This window comes from Propithecus coquereli, unplaced genomic scaffold (genome assembly GCF_000956105.1).
Source record: "Propithecus coquereli isolate 6110/MARCELLA unplaced genomic scaffold, Pcoq_1.0 Scaffold482, whole genome shotgun sequence".
In the NCBI taxonomy this organism is placed as follows: Eukaryota; Metazoa; Chordata; class Mammalia; order Primates; family Indriidae; genus Propithecus; species Propithecus coquereli.
This window is the reverse complement of record NW_012150641.1, coordinates 1,118,386-1,136,981: the sequence shown is the minus strand read 5'-3', so window position 1 is coordinate 1,136,981 and position 18,596 is coordinate 1,118,386. Positions and strand designations below refer to the sequence as shown.

General features: G+C 50.6%; 1 protein-coding gene across 2 annotated transcripts in view; it reads right to left on the bottom strand.

The window, feature by feature from the left end:
• Positions 1–6,116: 6,116 nt before the first annotated feature.
• MYH10 (myosin, heavy chain 10, non-muscle) overlaps positions 6,117–18,596 on the bottom strand; it is a 138,523-nt gene continuing 126,043 nt past the window's right edge. For both annotated transcript variants that reach the window (XM_012655702.1, XM_012655703.1), the window contains 8 exons: positions 17,229–17,390; positions 16,245–16,373; positions 13,178–13,266; positions 11,897–12,020; positions 11,609–11,817; positions 10,125–10,233; positions 8,728–8,900; positions 6,117–7,837 (listed from right to left, as the gene is read on the bottom strand). In XM_012655702.1, coding sequence (XP_012511156.1) covers positions 7,693–7,837; positions 8,728–8,900; positions 10,125–10,233; positions 11,609–11,817; positions 11,897–12,020; positions 13,178–13,266; positions 16,245–16,373; positions 17,229–17,390 — 1,140 coding nt within the window. In that variant the 3' untranslated portion in view covers positions 6,117–7,692. The remainder of the gene's footprint in view (positions 7,838–8,727; positions 8,901–10,124; positions 10,234–11,608; positions 11,818–11,896; positions 12,021–13,177; positions 13,267–16,244; positions 16,374–17,228; positions 17,391–18,596) is intronic.

Sequence of the window (18,596 nt, the reverse complement as noted above, 5' to 3'; positions counted from 1 at the left end):
CGCCCTGAGCAGAGCTCTCGTGCTGGCTCCGGGTGCTGGTTTCTAGTTTGGCTGTGATTTCCAGGAGCAGCCGGAGAAGGGCCTGGGCCCCATGTGAAAATCAGGGAGGAAGGACCAGGACTTTGAGGGAGGAGCTTTCCAGGTCATGGAGTATCTGGGGCGGCTCTGGGAGCTGGTCCTCCAGCTGTGCTGCCCTTCATGGCGAATGTTCTGGGATTAGACGTTACTTGGATCTGGCTTCTCTCCTCATCCTCAGGCCAATGCTAGCAAGTGAGAGAAGGTGCCAGATGTTGGTAGCAAGATACAAGGTAGACAATTGAGGAACGTATAACCCGGGAGTCTGAGTGATTCGTCAGATGCTGAGCACCGTTTGCTTATAACGGCGTAAGCGGACAGTACTTGATAGTTTTAAAGCCGTAAGTAAGTGAAAATTAAGTGAATCAAAATCCTAAGTGAATGAGAACATTAAGTAGGACACATTTTCAAACCTTTCCTCTGTTAACAGATGGGCAGGAAATCTATTAGTTCTGGAGATTTTGTCCTGAGCCGACTCCCCAGCCCTTGCCGCGGTGGGTGCTGTGCGCCGCTGCGCCGGCAGAGCGCTGAGGAGCCAACTCTCGGGTCTCTCACCGATGTGCAGCGATCCCCGCTGCTTTCCCAGCCGTCATTGGAAGGATTGGATTAGATCAGAGGCTGCGACATTTAGCAGACCTCTTTGTGTATACAGGAACCCCAAATTTAAAATGCAACACGCAGAGCTGCTCTGGTTAAAGCACAGATGACATTGGCAGCCCGGTTCCCCAGTGGTTTCTCGGTGCCTCTGCAGCTGAACACCCTGGCTCCTCTCGTCCAGACTGTTCTGTCAGTTGCTGGTCAGTCAGTTGATGGCTGGAGGAGGGGCCCCGGCTGCAGGGTTCCACGTGTCACTCACCGGATGTCACCACTGCTTTTGGTCCAGGAGAGTGTGGGCCAAGTCCCTGAAAGGGCAGCAGTGTGCTGCTGGGCTTGTTTCTGGTCCCTTTGGGAGCAGACTCTCACTTATTTTTGGTTTTTATGGCTGAGGCAGCCCTTGGCATATGTCCCCATGAGGAAACTTGGTGACTCCCCAGGCCTTATCTTCCACTTTCTGTTTGGGTTATTTGGCGCAAGATGCTATTTTGTACTTGCTCGGAGAGAGCGTGTGCTACCTGGCATGGATGTTACTACTTACCGTTTGCCCATTTCGCTAAAGAGTGTCTCGTGTGGTTCTCTTCCTAGGGTGTGGGTGCCAGTTTTGCCTGGCTCTCCCTGAAACCTCAGGAAGGGGTCCTCCCTGAGCTGGGTCCTCTCTGCTGGCGAGGCTGGTCTCCCGGCCGCGAAAGAAGGAAGGCCTCTTGGCCTCCAGGTGTTTCCATCTCAGCCACTCCGCCCATCCCTTGCTCCCTAGATGTCTTCCTGGCTGAGAGCAGGGGCCAGGGCTCCACTTTCTCTCAGCCCAGAGTGGCCAGAAACTACACCCCACCAGCGCAGTTACGAGCCAGGAGCAAAGCCGGAAGCTCGAGTCACAGTGCGGCATGTGAGAACTGTGTAGAAGCGTCCTGAGAGCAGGATGTGCCGCTCTTTCCTCAGGTCATAGAAGAGATGTGGGCCCAGGGTTTCACTTGCCTGGGCTCACGTGGCTAGCTCCTGATGAAGCCAGCATTGGGAACAAGCCCAGTGTCTTTTTCTGCAGAGCCTCTCCAAGCTCAAGGCCTCAGTGGCCTTGACTTCCACGCTCTGCCCCAGATGAGGTTTTGAGGCTTGGAAATTGCGAGCTGCGGGGCCAGCGCAGCCTTTGCAACGGGAGGAGTCCGGTTCATGCAGCCTCCCTCCTCCCCAAGCCCTGCGCTTGCCGGGCGTGCAGACTCTGCCTCTCTGAGCAGCTGTCCCAGAGATGCCACTAGTGTGCGTCTTCCGAGAGCCACGTGGAAGCTGGCACCTCGAGAAAGGGGAGGTGTCTGAGTGGAGCCACAGCTTTAGGGAGCACCCTGTAGCCAGATCTGCCCTCCTCCCGGCTCAGACTGAGAACCACCCGCCCCACTGCAGCGGGAACATGCCAGAGGCGGGATGGGGCCAAGCAGTCAGTGGATTCGCTGTTTGCCTGGAAGATGCTAAGATGAGCCTTTTCTACATTCCAGCTTTTCCTGTATGCATTGTTTTCTTGCATATATTTCCCCCAAAGGTTAAAACAAATTGTAAACACCATTGTGGCTTAAAAAAAAAAAATAGATGTATTCTTGATTCTTTCCTAAGAATGGGGTGGGGGGGGAGAACAGTCATTTTTGTAAATCATTTTCCTATGACTTAAAGCATCTTGCCTGAAAAGTGGTCCCATGACTATTAAAAATGTTATATAGGAATACAGTGGCCCTTTTTGAATTTTAAGAAGAAACAATAATGGAGTAAATATTAACAAAATAGACTTCCTTTAAAGATGGTACATGTGGAAGAGGCAAGTCTGGTAACAGCAAAGCTAATAGTGCTGGTGTTGGGGGCCCAGGGGGCCCTGTGCTGTGTGGGGTCACGACTTGGGGTCATTCTTTGTTGTGCTCCCGTCTGCACCCACAGGAACTCTGTGTGTTGTCTGTTGGCTCTTCAGGAAAACTTCCCAAGGGAAACGTGATGCACAATGAACAGAAATTTCACCTTTTTACTTGCGTGGGGCTTTCTAATCTGGTGTCAAGTTTGACTGTTGTCTCTGTTGACCGACTGTGATCTGCAGGTGAAAGCCTGGGGGTGGGGGTGGGGCTGGGCAGCAGGTTTTCTGGCACGTGCCTGAGTAACCAGTGAGGTCTGAAGGAGGCTCGGAGCCTTACTGCTCCCTTCAGTAGATGGCAGAGCTAAGAAAGTTTTGGATTCAAAAAAGGTGATTGTTTGAACTGGAAAAAAAATCAGCAAATTAATCCCACTGTTACCTAGATTTTACCTAGAATTTAGGAAGATAAGTACACTTTTACATTCCTCGTGTCTCTATATTAGTTTCTGTAAGTCTTGAATCAACCTAACAATGTGATAAGCTATAAAAATTCCTTCCACTTTTGGGATAATACCCCCTGGTAGTAAGAACAAATACATTTCGATAGCGATGACACCAATGTCTGGTGGTTGGGAATGGTTATGATAACTTAGCAGAAGAGGACACCGTAGAGCCCCGTGAGTGTACAGCAGTGCTATCGCACGAGACTGAAAATGACCGATGGCAAAAGGACACAAAATAGACGAATATGCTAGCTGCAACTTTATTTAAAAAACCAGCAGTGAAATTGAAAGGATGCAAATGGCTTAGTATTTGTGGGTTCTAAATATATCTGTAAAGTTGCCCAAATTCATTTTTAAATTGACTGAAGTGATGGCACCGATTTCCTTTCATTGCCCACGTTGGCCTGGAGACCAGTGCTGAGAAGTCAAGATTTCTGAGCAGCAGCACAAGGCAGTGGCTCCCCGAGCTGCCCAAGGACCTGCCGAGTCTCACTGGGGGAAATCACGCAGATTCCCAGGCCGCCTCTTGAGGCGAGTGCAGCATATTTCACAGAATCTCAGACACCAGCATTGTAAGACACACCTTCATCTTGTGAGCCATTAAGAAAAATGGGCCAGTTGGAGCTATGAAAATGCTTATCATTTAAACTTTTTATATTTATTGAAAGAGCTCGTAGACTTCTTTAGCCAGATTTCCATCACATCGCACTTAATTCATATACACAAAGGGAAACATGGGGGAGATTCCTAAAGATTCACATTGTGAGTCTGACGTTCTGAACCATTTTGACCCAGAGTGGTCCTCGTCCGTGTTTTCCCAAGCGCTGCTGTCCTCTGTGCTGTGGCGGGTGTTGGTGATGTGGCGTTCCTGAAAAGCATGTTCCACTGCTGGCTCCAGAATTTTCTCTAAGCTGCTGGCGCCTGTTCCGCCAGTTTTGATGGTGGGCTTTAATGATTTTGCCAGGAGTCGTCAGGCAATGCCGTCTACTGACAGTGATTATGAGACGCATGGGATTCGACACCCATGAAAACGTGGGCCTCTTGGGGTCCACGTGGTGGGTGCATCCTTGGTGCAGGCAGCGCTCCGCCTGGGTGTTTCAGTCAGACCCAGTTTGTCGATCATGTCATGTTCCAGCTCGCATGAGGCCTCGGACATCCAGTCAGCTGGAACGGAGATCATTATTGGGCTACTTTGAAAAAATAAACAGACCTCACTGCCGGGATGAATACATGAATTTCTAGTCTCGGTAGAGGCCGAAGGACCTGGCCACCCTTCTGCATGCAGCACACAGGCGCTGTACTTACAGTTAACATGGTCTTAGAAAACTGGCACCATGACATAAATATACCCTTTTCAATAGTTCCAGATCAGATTTTTGATAAGAATGACACTTTGCGTGTTTTTCTAGATTCCCAAATGACAGGTGGCTACAGAAGGAAATACACTGCCCCGTCTGGTCCTGACAGTTGGCACAGGGCGGCATTTTGGCAAACACTCTGAATTTGGGAAAGCTGTTGGTGTACAGATGTGGCCCCAGAAAGGTGGGGAGGGAGAGGTGCTTTTGTACGTCCCTCCCAGAACGACTCCGTGTGGGGGGGTGGTCTCCCCAGGGTCTCGGCCACAGGCTTCGCGCTCAGCGGTCCTCTCTACTTTCTAGATCGCAGCTGATGGCCTGTGCCGGCTTTTTTTTTCCTTTCCTTGAGAGGGTAAGGGTTGGGGCAAGAAGGGATGATTCCTAGAGTTTGACAACTGCGAGCTCTTTTCTTCCCCAGTCTTGACATGGACATGTCTGTCCCTCGGCGACACTGGCTCCAGGGGAAGGGGCCATGGGTCAGTCATACCTAGAGCCACAGGGTAGGCTGGCTTAGAACAGCCTTATGGCCCCAAATTCATCTTAGCTGAGGTTTCCAGGGATGAGGAAAATTGGTGATGTCATTAGGGGTCTGGAAAGATACCCTCAAGCCAGCGGGCTAGAACTAGGTATCCCTACCAATGCAGGTGACTTAAAGGAATCCCCTCATGTCTGCATTAAAAAAAGTTCCCGTGACGTGGCGAGGGCAGAGCATTTACAGTTTGTACGACAGCCCCGAGTGAAACCCCAGCACAGCTTCCTGCTGGGTGGAAGCTGGCCGGCTTCTTTGACTTTGTGACACACTCCAAGCCCAGCTGCCACAAACAGTATTCCTTGTGCTAAACGCCCAACAAAGGCTGTATGAACTACCTTTCCTTAGGCTACAGAGTGGTGGTTTGTTCAGTGAAGAAAGGTTCCTTCTAGTCAGCACCTTTGTGGGACCAGGACCTGGACTCGGTCCATGTAGATTATGTTTCTCCAGGTAGGCTGAGTAGTTGGGAAACACCACCAGCCAGACCAGTCAGGAGGGAAGAATTCTTACTTTTCGAGAAAAACAAGCCTCTATAAACTCCTGGACTAAGATATTGGATGCAGGGATGAGAACCTAGCTGAAACTCGGTACCTGCAACTCACCTTTCCTCTCCCACAGCAGTGACACAAGAGAAAGGGAGAACATCTGCCCATTTCTCGTCTCCACTGCTGCCCAGAAGCCTGGACGTAGACCCCTCCCTACCAGAACCAGCCTGACTTAAAGTGTTAGGGACTAAGACCTGCGTTTTCTGTGTCACTCTGCGCTCCCCTAGGATTTCTCTCCAGCCCTCGCTGGCCCACAGGAGAGGCTGCCCTTGGGCCTTCCTTGAATCCTCCCAAAGCATCTTCAGTGCATATCCTGTCTGAAAATGCAGCCTGAAACTTCTTGGGCCTCTTAAAATGTTCTGATCCAGTCATGGGTTTCACTGGCTGGTGACCCAAACCCTCCTAGATTGCTCCCCGACAGCTGGGTGTCCAGCCCGCCCTGCCCCTCAGTGGTCCTTTGCTGCCCAGCGCCTCTGCACACCGTGCGGTGCTGGTGAGAGCAGAGCGTGGAGCTGGGCCTGCCCGGAGAATTATCCTGTGGTTTGACAGTTTCTGGGAGCCAGCACCCTCAGCAACAGTGGGCCTGGCATCATCATTTTTAAGTCTGTGTAGCTACCACCCTTCAATCAGATCCCAGATGGGAAATCGAGAACAGAAGGTGAGAAAACAGATGCCATGTTCACATGATTATTCTTGTTTATTGAGGTCTGTTTATTCTCCACGGGTGCTTTTGTTCTCCAAGTAAATAGAGCAGGCGTATATATCTATAATGAATAAATTTATTGTCTTACAAAAATCATTGTCTAGAAATATGGGAATACAAGAAAAGATATTTGCAGTCAGGTGTCTGGTGGTCAACAGCCAGTACAATTCATAAAGGGGGAAAATCAAAGATTCCAAACCCATGTGACAAGTTCTTCCTAATAGATGTTAAAGCTTTTAACCCAAAAGGTTTGTGTTTTCAAGCACATTGCAGAGGATCAAGGATTTAAATTTAACACTGATTCATTGTCACTGAATGTTTGTAATACCACTTTGACTAGAGAGGTACATGATATGAAGCACAAACTTAATACATTAAATTGTTATAGAGGCAAATAATATATTTAACATTGTCTTAGTACTGTAGTGTCTAAGGCACTTTCTGTAATGTCAGTTTGCTCAACTATCAACCAAAAACAGAATGCTAAGTGTTCACCGTAACACTGTCCAAAGGGAAAGGAAAGGAAAAATGAAAGAGGATTCACGCCCACTGGCATGTCAACATTCAGGAAGATGGCATCTGTTCTTGAGGTTCTAGAAACCTCGCTGACAAACTTGGAACAAGCCTCGGACACAAAACCAATATTCCTATTTTGGGCTCAAAGCAGCAGCTGAATTTGCAAGGTCAGCATGAGAGCCTGGCTGGCGAGGGGGGCCTTCTGCTGACTCCTGCCTGGGGGCCCCAGCTGTTTGCTCCCGAAGCGAGGAGGGCACAGGCAAAGCCAGGTGGGTCTGGAAGTCTATGTGACTGAAGGCTGCCACCTGGGGCCTCAGCTGCGTGGTGGCCACACCCTTTCTATGCACAGACCAGCCCTGGCCAAGGACAGTTCACATGAGTAGATGCGGGGACACCACCAACTAGAGGGGCAGAGCCACCCCTTGGGGGATGGGCACGGTAACCCCAAATGGATGTTGCTTCCTCCAATCCAACCCACCCCTCCTAATCTTTCCAAAGCCCCCTTCACAGTTTGCTTACTGAAATCGTGTTGATTGTTACTCGAAGGAAATGAGATACAAGTGCAGTTTAGGTTCCACAATGTTCTAAGAGACTTGACGTGGCTGAGGAGTCAGGGCCACATGGACACAGAACTAAGTACCTGTCTGTATGACAGAGAGCATGCAGAGCGACAGCAACAACCACGGCTGCCCCAATAACCCAGCGACTGGCAACGAAGGGTCTGGAGTTTTCTGTTTTAAAAAGGGTCCTTAACATGTATTATAAAATGGTCTCTTGATGAATATATGGAAAATAGATGCAATGATGAAACCATCTGTTTAATATGTGTGTTCTGTGTGTGTATATATATAAAAAGGGAGCAATTGTACCTAAATCTGAAGCAGGATACAGTATGCGTAGGCTGGAAAGCCTTAAGACACGGTTGATCTTTCAGGAAGGAATCCCGTAGCTCGCCGACTTGTCACTCTGCAGGAGGCCGCGAGGCAGCTGGCGCGGTGAGTTCCTAAGTGTCCCGCCGTAGTGTTGCCGCCTCTGGCTTCCCAGACTCTACTCTGACTGGGGCGGCTGCGTCTCGTTGACATCACTGGTCTTACTTTCCGTGTCATCGTCGGACAGCTCCAGGGAAGCCCCCTCAATGTGCAGCTGGCGCCGGCCAGATCTGCTGGAGGAAAAGCTGATGGGGCCGCCCCGCCTGGAGGGAACAGAGCAGAGTGTGTGGTGAGCAGACGAGAGCACGCAGCTGTCCAGTTAGTCAACTGCCTAATGTCACTGAACCTTCCATTTGCAGCGTGTCCTCAGGACAAGTGCCCCTGTGCTGGGTGGGCATGATGGACCGGCCTCCTGCTTCCCCACCTCTCCGGTGTCCCGTGGTAGAGTACACACCCGGAGAGTTGGGCATGGCCTGACTCACCCTAAGACCGTCTGTGGGAGAAACGGGAGGAAAGACGGAGTGAGGCCAAGCTCCGCCGCAAACCCAAGGGGTCAGCAGCCTTTTCCTGTAACGGGCCAGACACCAAATACTCTAGTTAGGATTCATGGGCTACATAGGGACTCCTGCATTTTCTTTGTTTTTGTGTTTTTCACGACCCTTTAAAAATGTAAAAAGCAGTTGTGGCTTGCTGGCTGTAGCAAATTTGCCCACTGGCCACGGTTTGCTGACGCCTCAGCTAGCCTGCTGTTGTGGGGCAGTGAGTTTAGCGTGGCTGTCCGTGGCCTGCCCTCTCGCCGGTGCACGCAGGGTGCAGCGAGGCGGGGAGGGTGCTGGGGGCCGACGGCACCAGTTCCTGCGAGGAGCTCCTGCCCTGCTTCGTAACGGAGGCTGGGCTCTCTCCTCACTAGAGACGTCTGGACACGGACGGACACCTGCCTAGCCTTGCGCCGGGCATTGGTGTGGTCCCCAGCGAATGGCAGGGAAAATGGCCTGTTCCCCTTTTATTCTCCCCAAGGACTACCAGAAAGGTCAGAAATCTTGAAGGAAGTGATTCAAGAGAAAGGATGGGAACTTCCTCAGACCAGCCACACCCTGGCCCCAGGCTAAGCCCCAAAGCAGCCATGGGAAAGCCCCGCTGGCCTCGCGCTCACCTGAGCCGGTTCTTCAGAGTGCTGACCTCGCGGCTCAGGCCCTCGTTGGCCTCGGTGGCATCATCCAGCTCCCGCTGCAGCTTCCGCCGGGAGGCGTTGGCACGTGTAGCTTCTTCTTCCGCCTCCTCCAGCTGCCGTTTCAGCTGCTTCATCCGGGCGTTGGCCTTCTCCATCTTGGGGAAGTTACAGGAACCAAGACAAACCACACTGTGAACCCAGCGTCAGCCTCTGTACCCCGAGTGTCCGCACAGCTCTCCGCCTGCGACCCTTGTGAGCGCACGCACATCCACGCACACGCACGAGTGGGGCTGGCCTAAGGTGTTTCACCTGGCTGCCACTCGCAGCAACGCCAGTATCTACACAGGAAACTGTGCTAAGAGAAATTTTCAAAAACTTAAAACCCTGTTTTTACCTGTGAGTTTTCTGCAGAAAAATGACGTAATTGAATACCTTTATACATGTAACCCACGGGACTGTGAAAGGGAATTGCTGTTCTTGCAAAATGCAGGACCGAACGATTCAGGAGCCCCAACCCCAGGAGATCGTACACTGCATCGTGGCACCTCCCTGCGAGTGGGAATTTCAGACATTATGCTTGCACTCAAGTGCAAGGCCACTCTGGGAAGACCTGGCGTGAGGACGAAGAGGCTCCTGCTGGATGCTGCACTCCCGAGCCACGCGGGGCCTGGCCGCCCACCCACACTGCCCTTGGAGCTGCCAGGCCCCCAGGGTGGGTGTGGGAAGGGAAGGCCGGGCTGCCTGACCAGAGTAGGGGAGGGTTTGGGCCAAGCCAGTGGAACCCTCTCACCACAGCAGAGCGGGGAGCAGGAGTGAGCTCCCCGCACTGCATTCACTGCAAAGCTGCCCACGGTACAAAGTCCTGTGAAATGTTCCCTTGTGCCTAGGAAAGGCTGTCTGGATACGGGCAAGGAGGACCACTCGGGCCGTGTGCATACAGTATGTTCCTTTTCGCTTTCTGCTCAGCGTCCCCCGTTTCCACCCCTCCCCCCAGCCAAGGTTTCACGACTGCCAACGATGTCCAGGAGTTGTTCTGGGCATTGGGGAGATAACAGCAAAACAGGCAGACGTTTCTGCACTCATGGAGCGTACATTCTAGTGGAGAAAACCCGTAACTCTAAAATTCAGTTCAGGCCTCACACTTCATAGCCCTCCGGCCTTGCTGCCGCCACCTCCTGTGTATCTCGTGCGCTGAGTGCCCCTTGGGAACATGGGACAGCATGTTATTAGTAGTTGAAACATTAGAATTAAGAGTTTCAAACAGCATTTTCTTAACCTTGCCGGCCAGTGTGCACCGCCGGGCTCCCTTGCCAGCAGTGCCCTCGCTGGAGCACCTCCAAGGTGGACGACGCTCGCCCTGCCCTGCTTTCCTCACGCACCTGTTCTTTATACTGATCTGCGTGCCGACGCTCATCTTCCACCTGCATGAAGATTTCTTTCAGCTTCTTCTCGGTCCGGCGGACTAGTTTGTTGGCGGCTGCTCGTTCCCTATGAAAGTGAATAGTTTTGGGAAAAAATATTTTTTAAAGTCCTTTTTCTTTGAAAGACGAACCACTGTGGAATGTCATGCTGGGCCTCTCTGCAAAGAATGACACGATTCTGAAACTATCCTTCTGGTCAAAATCGGAATTCCCTTAGCGTATCCCTCAATACTGACAGGCAGAAAAAGCGCGTTAGTCTTGCACACGCAGGTGCTGTTCTCTGTATGCAGCAGTCTGAGAGCCATGCTACGTACGAGCTAGTCAGGTATACTGAGCACAGACTTCTTGAAGACAAAAACTTTAGTTGCTTACTCTAATCACCTAACCTTTTACCTGGAAAACAAAACAAACAAAACCCCAATTTATTAAGTGATTGTTTCGCTTCAGTATTTACTACCTGCTATGGTGCTAGGGGCTTTGGCAGCTAACATTGGGAAAAAAACCCCCAAAACAAAACACAAACCTCACACACTCACTCTTTGGTTAGAAATCAAACAAATCCATGTTTCTAGATAGGTCTATGTTGTTCCACATGAAGGACAGGTAACTTATTTAGGCGACTCCACAGAAGACAGAAAAAGTTCTTTTGCTCCTTAACAAATGTTACGAAAAACTGATAGGGACGGAGTCAGCTGAAAGGGTGATTTACGTTAATTCTAACTAAAAACAAACAAACCTGTGATTGTTTTTTTTTTTTTAGTCTCGTGGAGTCCAAGAGTGGGTGGAAGTCCTGGGATGTTGGGTTGGGAGGATGTGGGGTTCCGATCAGAGCCCTGCATTTCTGGGCTCCGAACTCCCCAACGAGAGGGTGAATTTGAAGGTCTGCTCTAGCGTTGGCAGCCTGTGATCTAATAGCTTTGTAAATGTCTGCCAAAAGCTGTATTGTGCAATTCCTCATACATTTCAGAAGGCTTTAATATGACAGAATGGAAACTGTTAAGCAATCCATTCCTGTGGGAGAAGAAAAGCTTTTATTTTTGTTATATTGCATTTCTTCTCTGCGGACAAATTATAACACATTTCATGTGATGCCACAAACTTGGGAAATCGACTCTGGGTAGAATGTAAACTTACGGTGCCCAGATCACGGGGCACAGTGTGATCGCCCTCAGCCGATTCCAGGAGCAGCTGACAGGCAAAGTCCAGCCTTCCCGACAGCTCGCAGCGGCTGTCTGTCCTTCCAACCTCAGAACACTTGCAGCACTTCTCTTACGCCCACACCACCTTCTGTCTCCCACTCTGGTCGTCTGTTCTCGACATCTCTTCCCAGGCAGCCCCCCAAGGGCAAAGGGTGTGTGTTTTGTCTTCTGACACACAGACTGAGCCTGGCCTGGAGCAGATAACGCAGTGGGTTTCGGTTTACAACAGCAAAAACCTCTTACTTGGCTTCCTGCTCAAGCTGCTCCTCCAGCTGCCCGATCTTGGCTTCCAGGGCTGAGATGGTGGCCTTGAACTTGGACTTGACAGCACCCTCTAGTTCCTGCAGCTTGGCCTTCAGCTCCTTGTTCTGCCGCTCCAGTTGCTGGCGCGCATTGTCGCTCTTCTGGGCAGCACTGCGCTCGGCTGCTAGCTCTGCATTTAGCGTGTCCACCTGCAGAGGAGACAGGTTTAGTCACTTGTGCCAGGGGGCATCACAGCCCTGCCCCGGTGACGGCGGCTGCAGCGGCCACCTGTAGAGTGGTCTTGCGGAAGCGGTCGTTGAGCAGCTCCATGTTGCCCTGCTCCTCTTCAAGCTCCTCCTCCAGCTGCGCGATCCGCGCTTCCAGACGCCGCTTCTCGTCCAGCAGCGCTGACCTGGCAGGGTGAGGAGGAGGCGACAGCTCAATACCAGCTCAGCACAGCACGGGGAGACTCGAGGAGGGCCCTCTACCCACCCTGCTGCTAGGAACCTGGGCATCCTTCCTGATATCTCGCTTTCTCTGCACCGTGTCCTAGTCCATCCACAGGTCCCACTGATGATACCTCCAAACCCCCACCCCTGGTCTGCACCCGGCGCAGGAGGCCCATAATCTCTGCCTTCCAGCTGGCCTCCCTCTGCCGCCTCTGTCTCTCTGTCTGTTCTCCACAGACAGCAGCCAGGGCCACCTTTCAAAATGCAAGCAAGAGCCGGCATTCTCTCACTTAAACTCTTCAATGGTTTTCCAATGCACTGAGGATAAAGTTCCAGCTTCACAGGGCATGCTCAAAAAGCTACACGAAAGGCTGGGTGCGGTGGCTCATGCCTGTAATCCTAGCACTCTGGGAGGCCGAGGTGGGTGGATTGTTTGAGCTCAAGAGTTCGAGACCAGCCTGAGCAAGAGCGAGACCCCGTCTCTACTGAAATAGAAAGAAATTAATCGGACAACTAAAAATATATAGAAAAAATTAGCCGGGCATGGTGGCACATGCCTGTAGTCCCAGCTACTCGGGAGGCTGAGGCAGGAGGATCGCTTGAGCCTAGGAGTTTGAGGTTGCTGTGAGCTAGGCTGACGCCACGGCACTCACTCTAGCCCGGGCAAAAGAGTGAGACTCTGTCTCAAAAAAAAAAAAAAAAAAAAAAGCTACACGATGAACCTTCAGTCCAGTAATTCAGTGAAGAAATCAACTTAATTGGGATCAACGGGATAATGGGATCAATGGGATAATGACTTTAAATGAAAACTGAATCGAGAGAAGGCTCATGTCTAAGGAACCTAATGAACGTGAGAGTCAGTGCAGTCCCCGGAGCACCGTGGTGTGTGCAAGGCTGGCAGGAGGACTGGCGCAGGGGCCTGACAGCCAGCGGCTGAGGTAGCCCCAGCACAGCGTCTTTCCAGCCCTCGCATAGGTGAGCAAGCCAGCTACCGACTCCTACGTGCCAGATGACACCCCCGGCCTTCCTGGCAGCGGGCGTGCCTGAGGGGGAAGACCCGCAGACGGCCCAGGAGGACATGGCCAAGCTGCCCCTTCCCACCTGCCACCAGGAGACTCACTTGCCAGAAGCGCTGTTGGCGATCTCATCGGCCAGCTCGTCCCTCTCCTGCTCGGCGTGTCGGCGCGCTCGCTCTGATGAGGCAAGTTCCTAAACAGTTGAGACTGTGCGTTAAGCTCTGGTCATGACCATTCTCACAGGGGGACTCTGTCCGTGCCTGGAGTTGCAGTGACCTTGCTCCAGTCATGGTTCACATGCATCTCAAGCTGAGACTTAGATGTGAGAAACTAAGCCGCAAGCTTGCTGGAGAAAATCTGTGCAGGTGTGTGCCAGCTGGGTGATGTGTGGTGTCAGCACCCTAAAACAAAAATGTCCATAGAGGGAAGCCCTATCTATGGACGGGCTTTGCTGTCACTTCCAATGTAAGAGGTGGCTGTATTCCTGCCCTTCTTGCAAGCTGGTGTTTCTTAATATAAACTGAGCACAAACCTTACACAAACCCCAAGCCCTAAAGAAATATGAGCTATACCAACTTACGATCTTGAAGTACCATTCACATGTAGTTTGCAAATCAAGTACGCTAGCTGGATAGATCAGTGAGTACCAAGGCAGCTGTGCAGTGTAACAAGCATCACAGCTCCTGCGGGGAGGAGTGGCAGGGCTTGACCGCAGACGCTCAGATGTTTGGGGAGCTGGGCTTCTGCAGGGGGCAGGGCCTCTTTCTTGAAGGGGATGAGGCCCCGGCCAGTCAGGCCACTGCAGCTCCACAGGACAGGGCAGGGCAACGGGGACAGCCCTGTGCCTGCCAGCACATGGGAGGAACTGCCTGATGGCTGCTTGTCCGCACATTTCCTTGGAAAGATGATTGCCACAGAAAGGAGTCAAGGGTGCACTCATTTTATAAATGAGGGAACTGGGGCCCACATGGATGGAGAGACTGGCCCAAAGTCCCAAGGTTGGTTAGCAGCAGCAAGTCAGAGTTCCAACGCCTTGTCCAGGGAGGGATCTTCCCACAAGCTGCCCCTTCCAAAGGATGCTGCATTTGGCAAGAGCACATCTTGAAGATGTCCGAGGAGCAGGACCGCACAGGAGTTCGTCTGACTGCTCTGGCACGTGCACCTGCCTCTCACGTTAGTGCACAGGACGTAGGGCCTCCGAAAGGCCCAAGTCCTAGCACAGGGTCCTCGCATACGAGGCAGGTGGGAGTCAGGAGGGAAGAAGGGGCAGCTGTCTAGGATGCGAAGGGCCTAACCGCAGGGCTGCTGAGTGCAGACAACTCTGCCACCTGGCCTCTGCTGTTCACTCCTCTTGGCCCTAGAGACACTCATTGTGCCCCTATCCTCGGCTCTCTGTGCTTTCAGAACACTTTGAGCTTTCAGAAAAAACTGAGAGCTCTGGGTGCAAGGAGTGCTGCTTGGACACCCAGGTGATGGCCCAGGAGCTCCCTAGGAGGCTGGTGCCAAGAGCCCTGTCACCTTTGGGGAAATGAGCATTTGGGGCTATCACTGATCAACCCCATGATGGATACACAGAGCCTAAACAGTCTACTTCATTGGTGAATATGTGTTCTTTTTAAGCACACATGGAACATTTATAAAAACTGATCATGTTCTAGGCCCTAGGGCTGTTCTCAACATTTTCTGACCACAACGTGATAAAACTAGCAATCAACTAAAAAAAAAAGCTGTACATTTAGAAATTTAAATCATACTTTTAAATGATTCACGGGTAGAAAAGAAACCATAATAGAAATCAGATAAATCAGAATTCAATGGCAATGAAATCACTCCCTATCAAAGTTTGTGGGATACAGTGAAAACAGAATTTAGAGGGGAATTTAGTCTTTTATGAACATGTTAGACAAGAAGCGTGAAAGTTGACGAGCTAAGTGTCCAACCCAAGAAGTCAGAAAAAGTAAAAAAATCCAAAGAAATAAAGGCAAGAGCAAGAAACAACAGAACAGAAAACCAAGAGGGATCAAACCCAAAGCTGGCTCTCTGGAATCTCGCTGTCTGCGGGTCTGGGTTTCAGTGCCTTCTCCGTTCCTGACACCCAGGGACCTCTTTCTTTCCTGCAAGCTCAACTCTGCTCTGGTACTACTTTACCCAACATTTCTAGGTGTTTGTATTGGGAGTTTTTTCATATTAACTGATACCAATGTTTCACTTAAGCCATTATCTTTCCAGGTTTGAATACAATGAATACATTCTGATCATCCTTCATCTACACAGAAATGTAAATACTCAAGTGTGCCTTGCACTGATATAATTCCATACTGTATGCAACACTTCATCAGTCCTTTTCTTATGAGAACTTATAAAATAAATAAATGAAAGAATAGGAATTTAATGAAACAAACTTCTCTCCTTTTAAGTATCTCATGAACAGTGCTTCTGTGAAAAACAAGGCAATGTTGTATCACCTAGGTTAGAATCAAATGATCCTAAAACTCACCAACACCAAATAAACAGTAAGTGTCACTCCCTTTTCTCATACAGGGCACTGAACCTAGAAGGTGGCTTGAAAAATTACAAGTCTGCTCGTTTGCCTTTAGCCAGGTAGAGGAATATACATGAACAAGTGTCAAAGTGGGATGACTTTCTGTTTGCTGAACTGAAGCTACAAGATGGTTCAGGATCAAATTAAAAATGGATACCGATTAAAAAAAACAAAACACAAAACTACACTAGGCTACAAAGATATTAAGATATATTTGGCCGGGTGCGGTGGCTCACGCCTGTAATTCTAGCACTCTGGGAGGCTGAGGCAGGTGGATGGTTTGAGCTCAGGAGTTCGAGACCAGCCAGAGCAAGAGCGAGACCCTGTCTCTACCAAAAATAGAAAGAAATTAATTGGACAGCTAAAAATATATACAGAAAAAATTAGCTGGGCATGGTGGCGTATGCCTGTAGTCCCAGCTACTTGGGAGGCTGAGGCAGGAGGATCGCTTGAGCCCAGGAGTTTGAGGTTGCTGTGAGCTAGGCTGATGCCACAGCACTCTAGCCCAGGCAAGAGAGTGAAACTCTGTCTCAAAAAAAAAAAAAAAAAAGATATATTTATCTGATCTTGGAGAAATTTCAAGGGCAAACAATTGTTGAACAAATGGATGAATAAGTAAACAAACAAACCTCCTGCAACTGAAGGATTTCTGCTTCCAGACTTTTCAATTTCTTTTCACTCTCTTTGGATTGTGCAAAAATCTCATCTCGGGATGCACGAGCTTCTTCTAATTCACGCTGGTAATCCTTCATCTGAGCCTACGATTAAATAAGGCTTTAGTGTAGTTTACACTCTTAGTTTTTAAACCTATGATACTTTTTCCACATTATAAAAGTAAGATACATTCATTATAAATATGGAAGTGATAAAGATATCACAAGAAAACTATAGACCAATATCCCTTATAAATACAGATGCAAAAATCTTCAGCAAAACAGAATAAATTCTCAAAATGTGGAATCACCAAGGTCAAAGGAAGGGAAATTTTCTAAAGTTTTTGTCACGATGGACAAATTCCACCCAGAAGTGCCTATTTATGTGTCCATCAGCAGTGCATGTGAGGGCCCACTCCACGCACCCACACTGTGAACTATTACAGAGATCACTTTTTGATTGTGGTAGTGAAAACTGGCATGTCATTGGGGTAGCAAGACAGACTGAAAAGATCACAATGCTCACAGCGCTAATGGAGGAAAGTCATAGAACCTTCCTCTCCAGGTGAGGCAGGTGGGTGTTGAGTTAGGCATTGCCAGGGGCCGTTCAGGGCCACCAGAGTGTGTTCCAGCAAGGATGATCCACGTGGTGACTCCACCTCAGCTCTGTCTCACTAAGTGGGCTCAAGAATATCCTGCAGACACAGCTGATGCACACACATGTGCTATCTTTACGGGCTGCCACCCCAACCCACAGCCATGGGTGACTGCTGCATTGTGTGCCCTGGAGTGGCACCGGGTCAACAGGGAGCTCGGTGGCAGATGACAGGCTGGACGCCGCACAGCACTTTCCTCCCCAGCTCCACAGTTTGACCCTGTGTAAGAGCCTCCCAGGTCCCTAGTGCTGGATCTCAGTAGGGCCCTATGACACTGCCCAGGCGCTTTGATGGCTGCACGTACCTGGAGTTTGCGAAGCTGCTTGATCACTTCATCCCTAGCTTTGTTCGCAGCCTCGATTTGAGCTTCGAGATCCTTCAGGTCTATCTCCATCTTCTTCTTTGAAGCCACAGCAAGCGCCCGCTGCTTCCGCTCGTCCTCCAGCTCTGCCTCCAGCTCCCGCACCTAATGGGCGGCACCGTGTTATGCCTGGTCACATCCAAGTGTCCGCTCGCAGAACCTTCTGTTACTCTAGAGGTGCTCCAGTTACCGAGCAGTTATTATTAACAGAAAACCACAGTAGTTGAATTTTGTTCAAAAGGATCTTTAAACAACACCTGGTACAAACCATGCCCACTGATTGCTCCGAGGGCACGTAAGGAGGCAGAGTCTCTGACTCGGGCTCATAGTCTAGGAGACGCAAAGACGTGAGACGACGAGGTGACAACTTGATAGATAAATGGCTGTGACAGACGTAGGGGGGTGTGGAGCCCTGGCGAGAGGCTCAGAGGACAGAGTGGGCGCGACTTCCGAGAGCCGTGAGGAGGTGGGCACGGGCAGGTGGCAGGGCTTCAGAGCCAGGCAGAAACCGCTTTCCACTCAGCGGGAGAGGGAGAGGCAATGGAGCAGTGACAACACGGAGGCCGGCTTTAGAGTAGACTGATGGGACAGTGAGGACAAAGAAAAGGAGACAACCGTGGGCTGGAGACTGAGGCAGACACACCCTGCAGTCACCCACTGGCTCCAGGACTGCATTCCTAGTGAACCACAGGGATGAGGCACCACTGCTGTTCACACCACTGCGTGGGGGATGCTGAGAAAAAGGTGCTCTTGTCTTTGAAATCGAATCCTGGTGCCTCAGTCACCGGTGAGGAGGTCCAGACACAAAGCTGTTCAGCTCCAACTTTATCAGCTTGCGAGCTCACCAGTCTGTCCACACCTGACAAGGCCTTCCCACCTGTCATGCTTCGCCCTCTTGCTCTGGAAGTTTTTATCGAGAGCTGCTGAGCCCTGGGCAGTGCGCTAGCACTGGGGCTTGCAGATGAACAAGGAGAGCTCCCTACCTTCTAGGTGCTGCCCCCCCACGAAAAGAACAGCACCCTCCCGGGAAGGGAAGTATTCTGGGGTGATGCCAAGAAGCAAAGAGGCCTGGGAGGAGGGGTGGCTCAACTGGTCCTCTCCACAGGGGCGAAGCAAGACCTGTGTTGCCCCTGCTTTTGCAAGGGGGATGGGTCGGGGAGGAGCAGGGCAGCTGCTCCAGCGTAACACAGAGCTGCTCATCGTCCCCTTGCTCTATCCTGCAGAGACTGGGGTCTGACCTCAAGGGTAACAAGAGGCTTCTTATGTATACCCACTTACGTGATATTTGTAAATGTGGTGGTTTTAAAATAT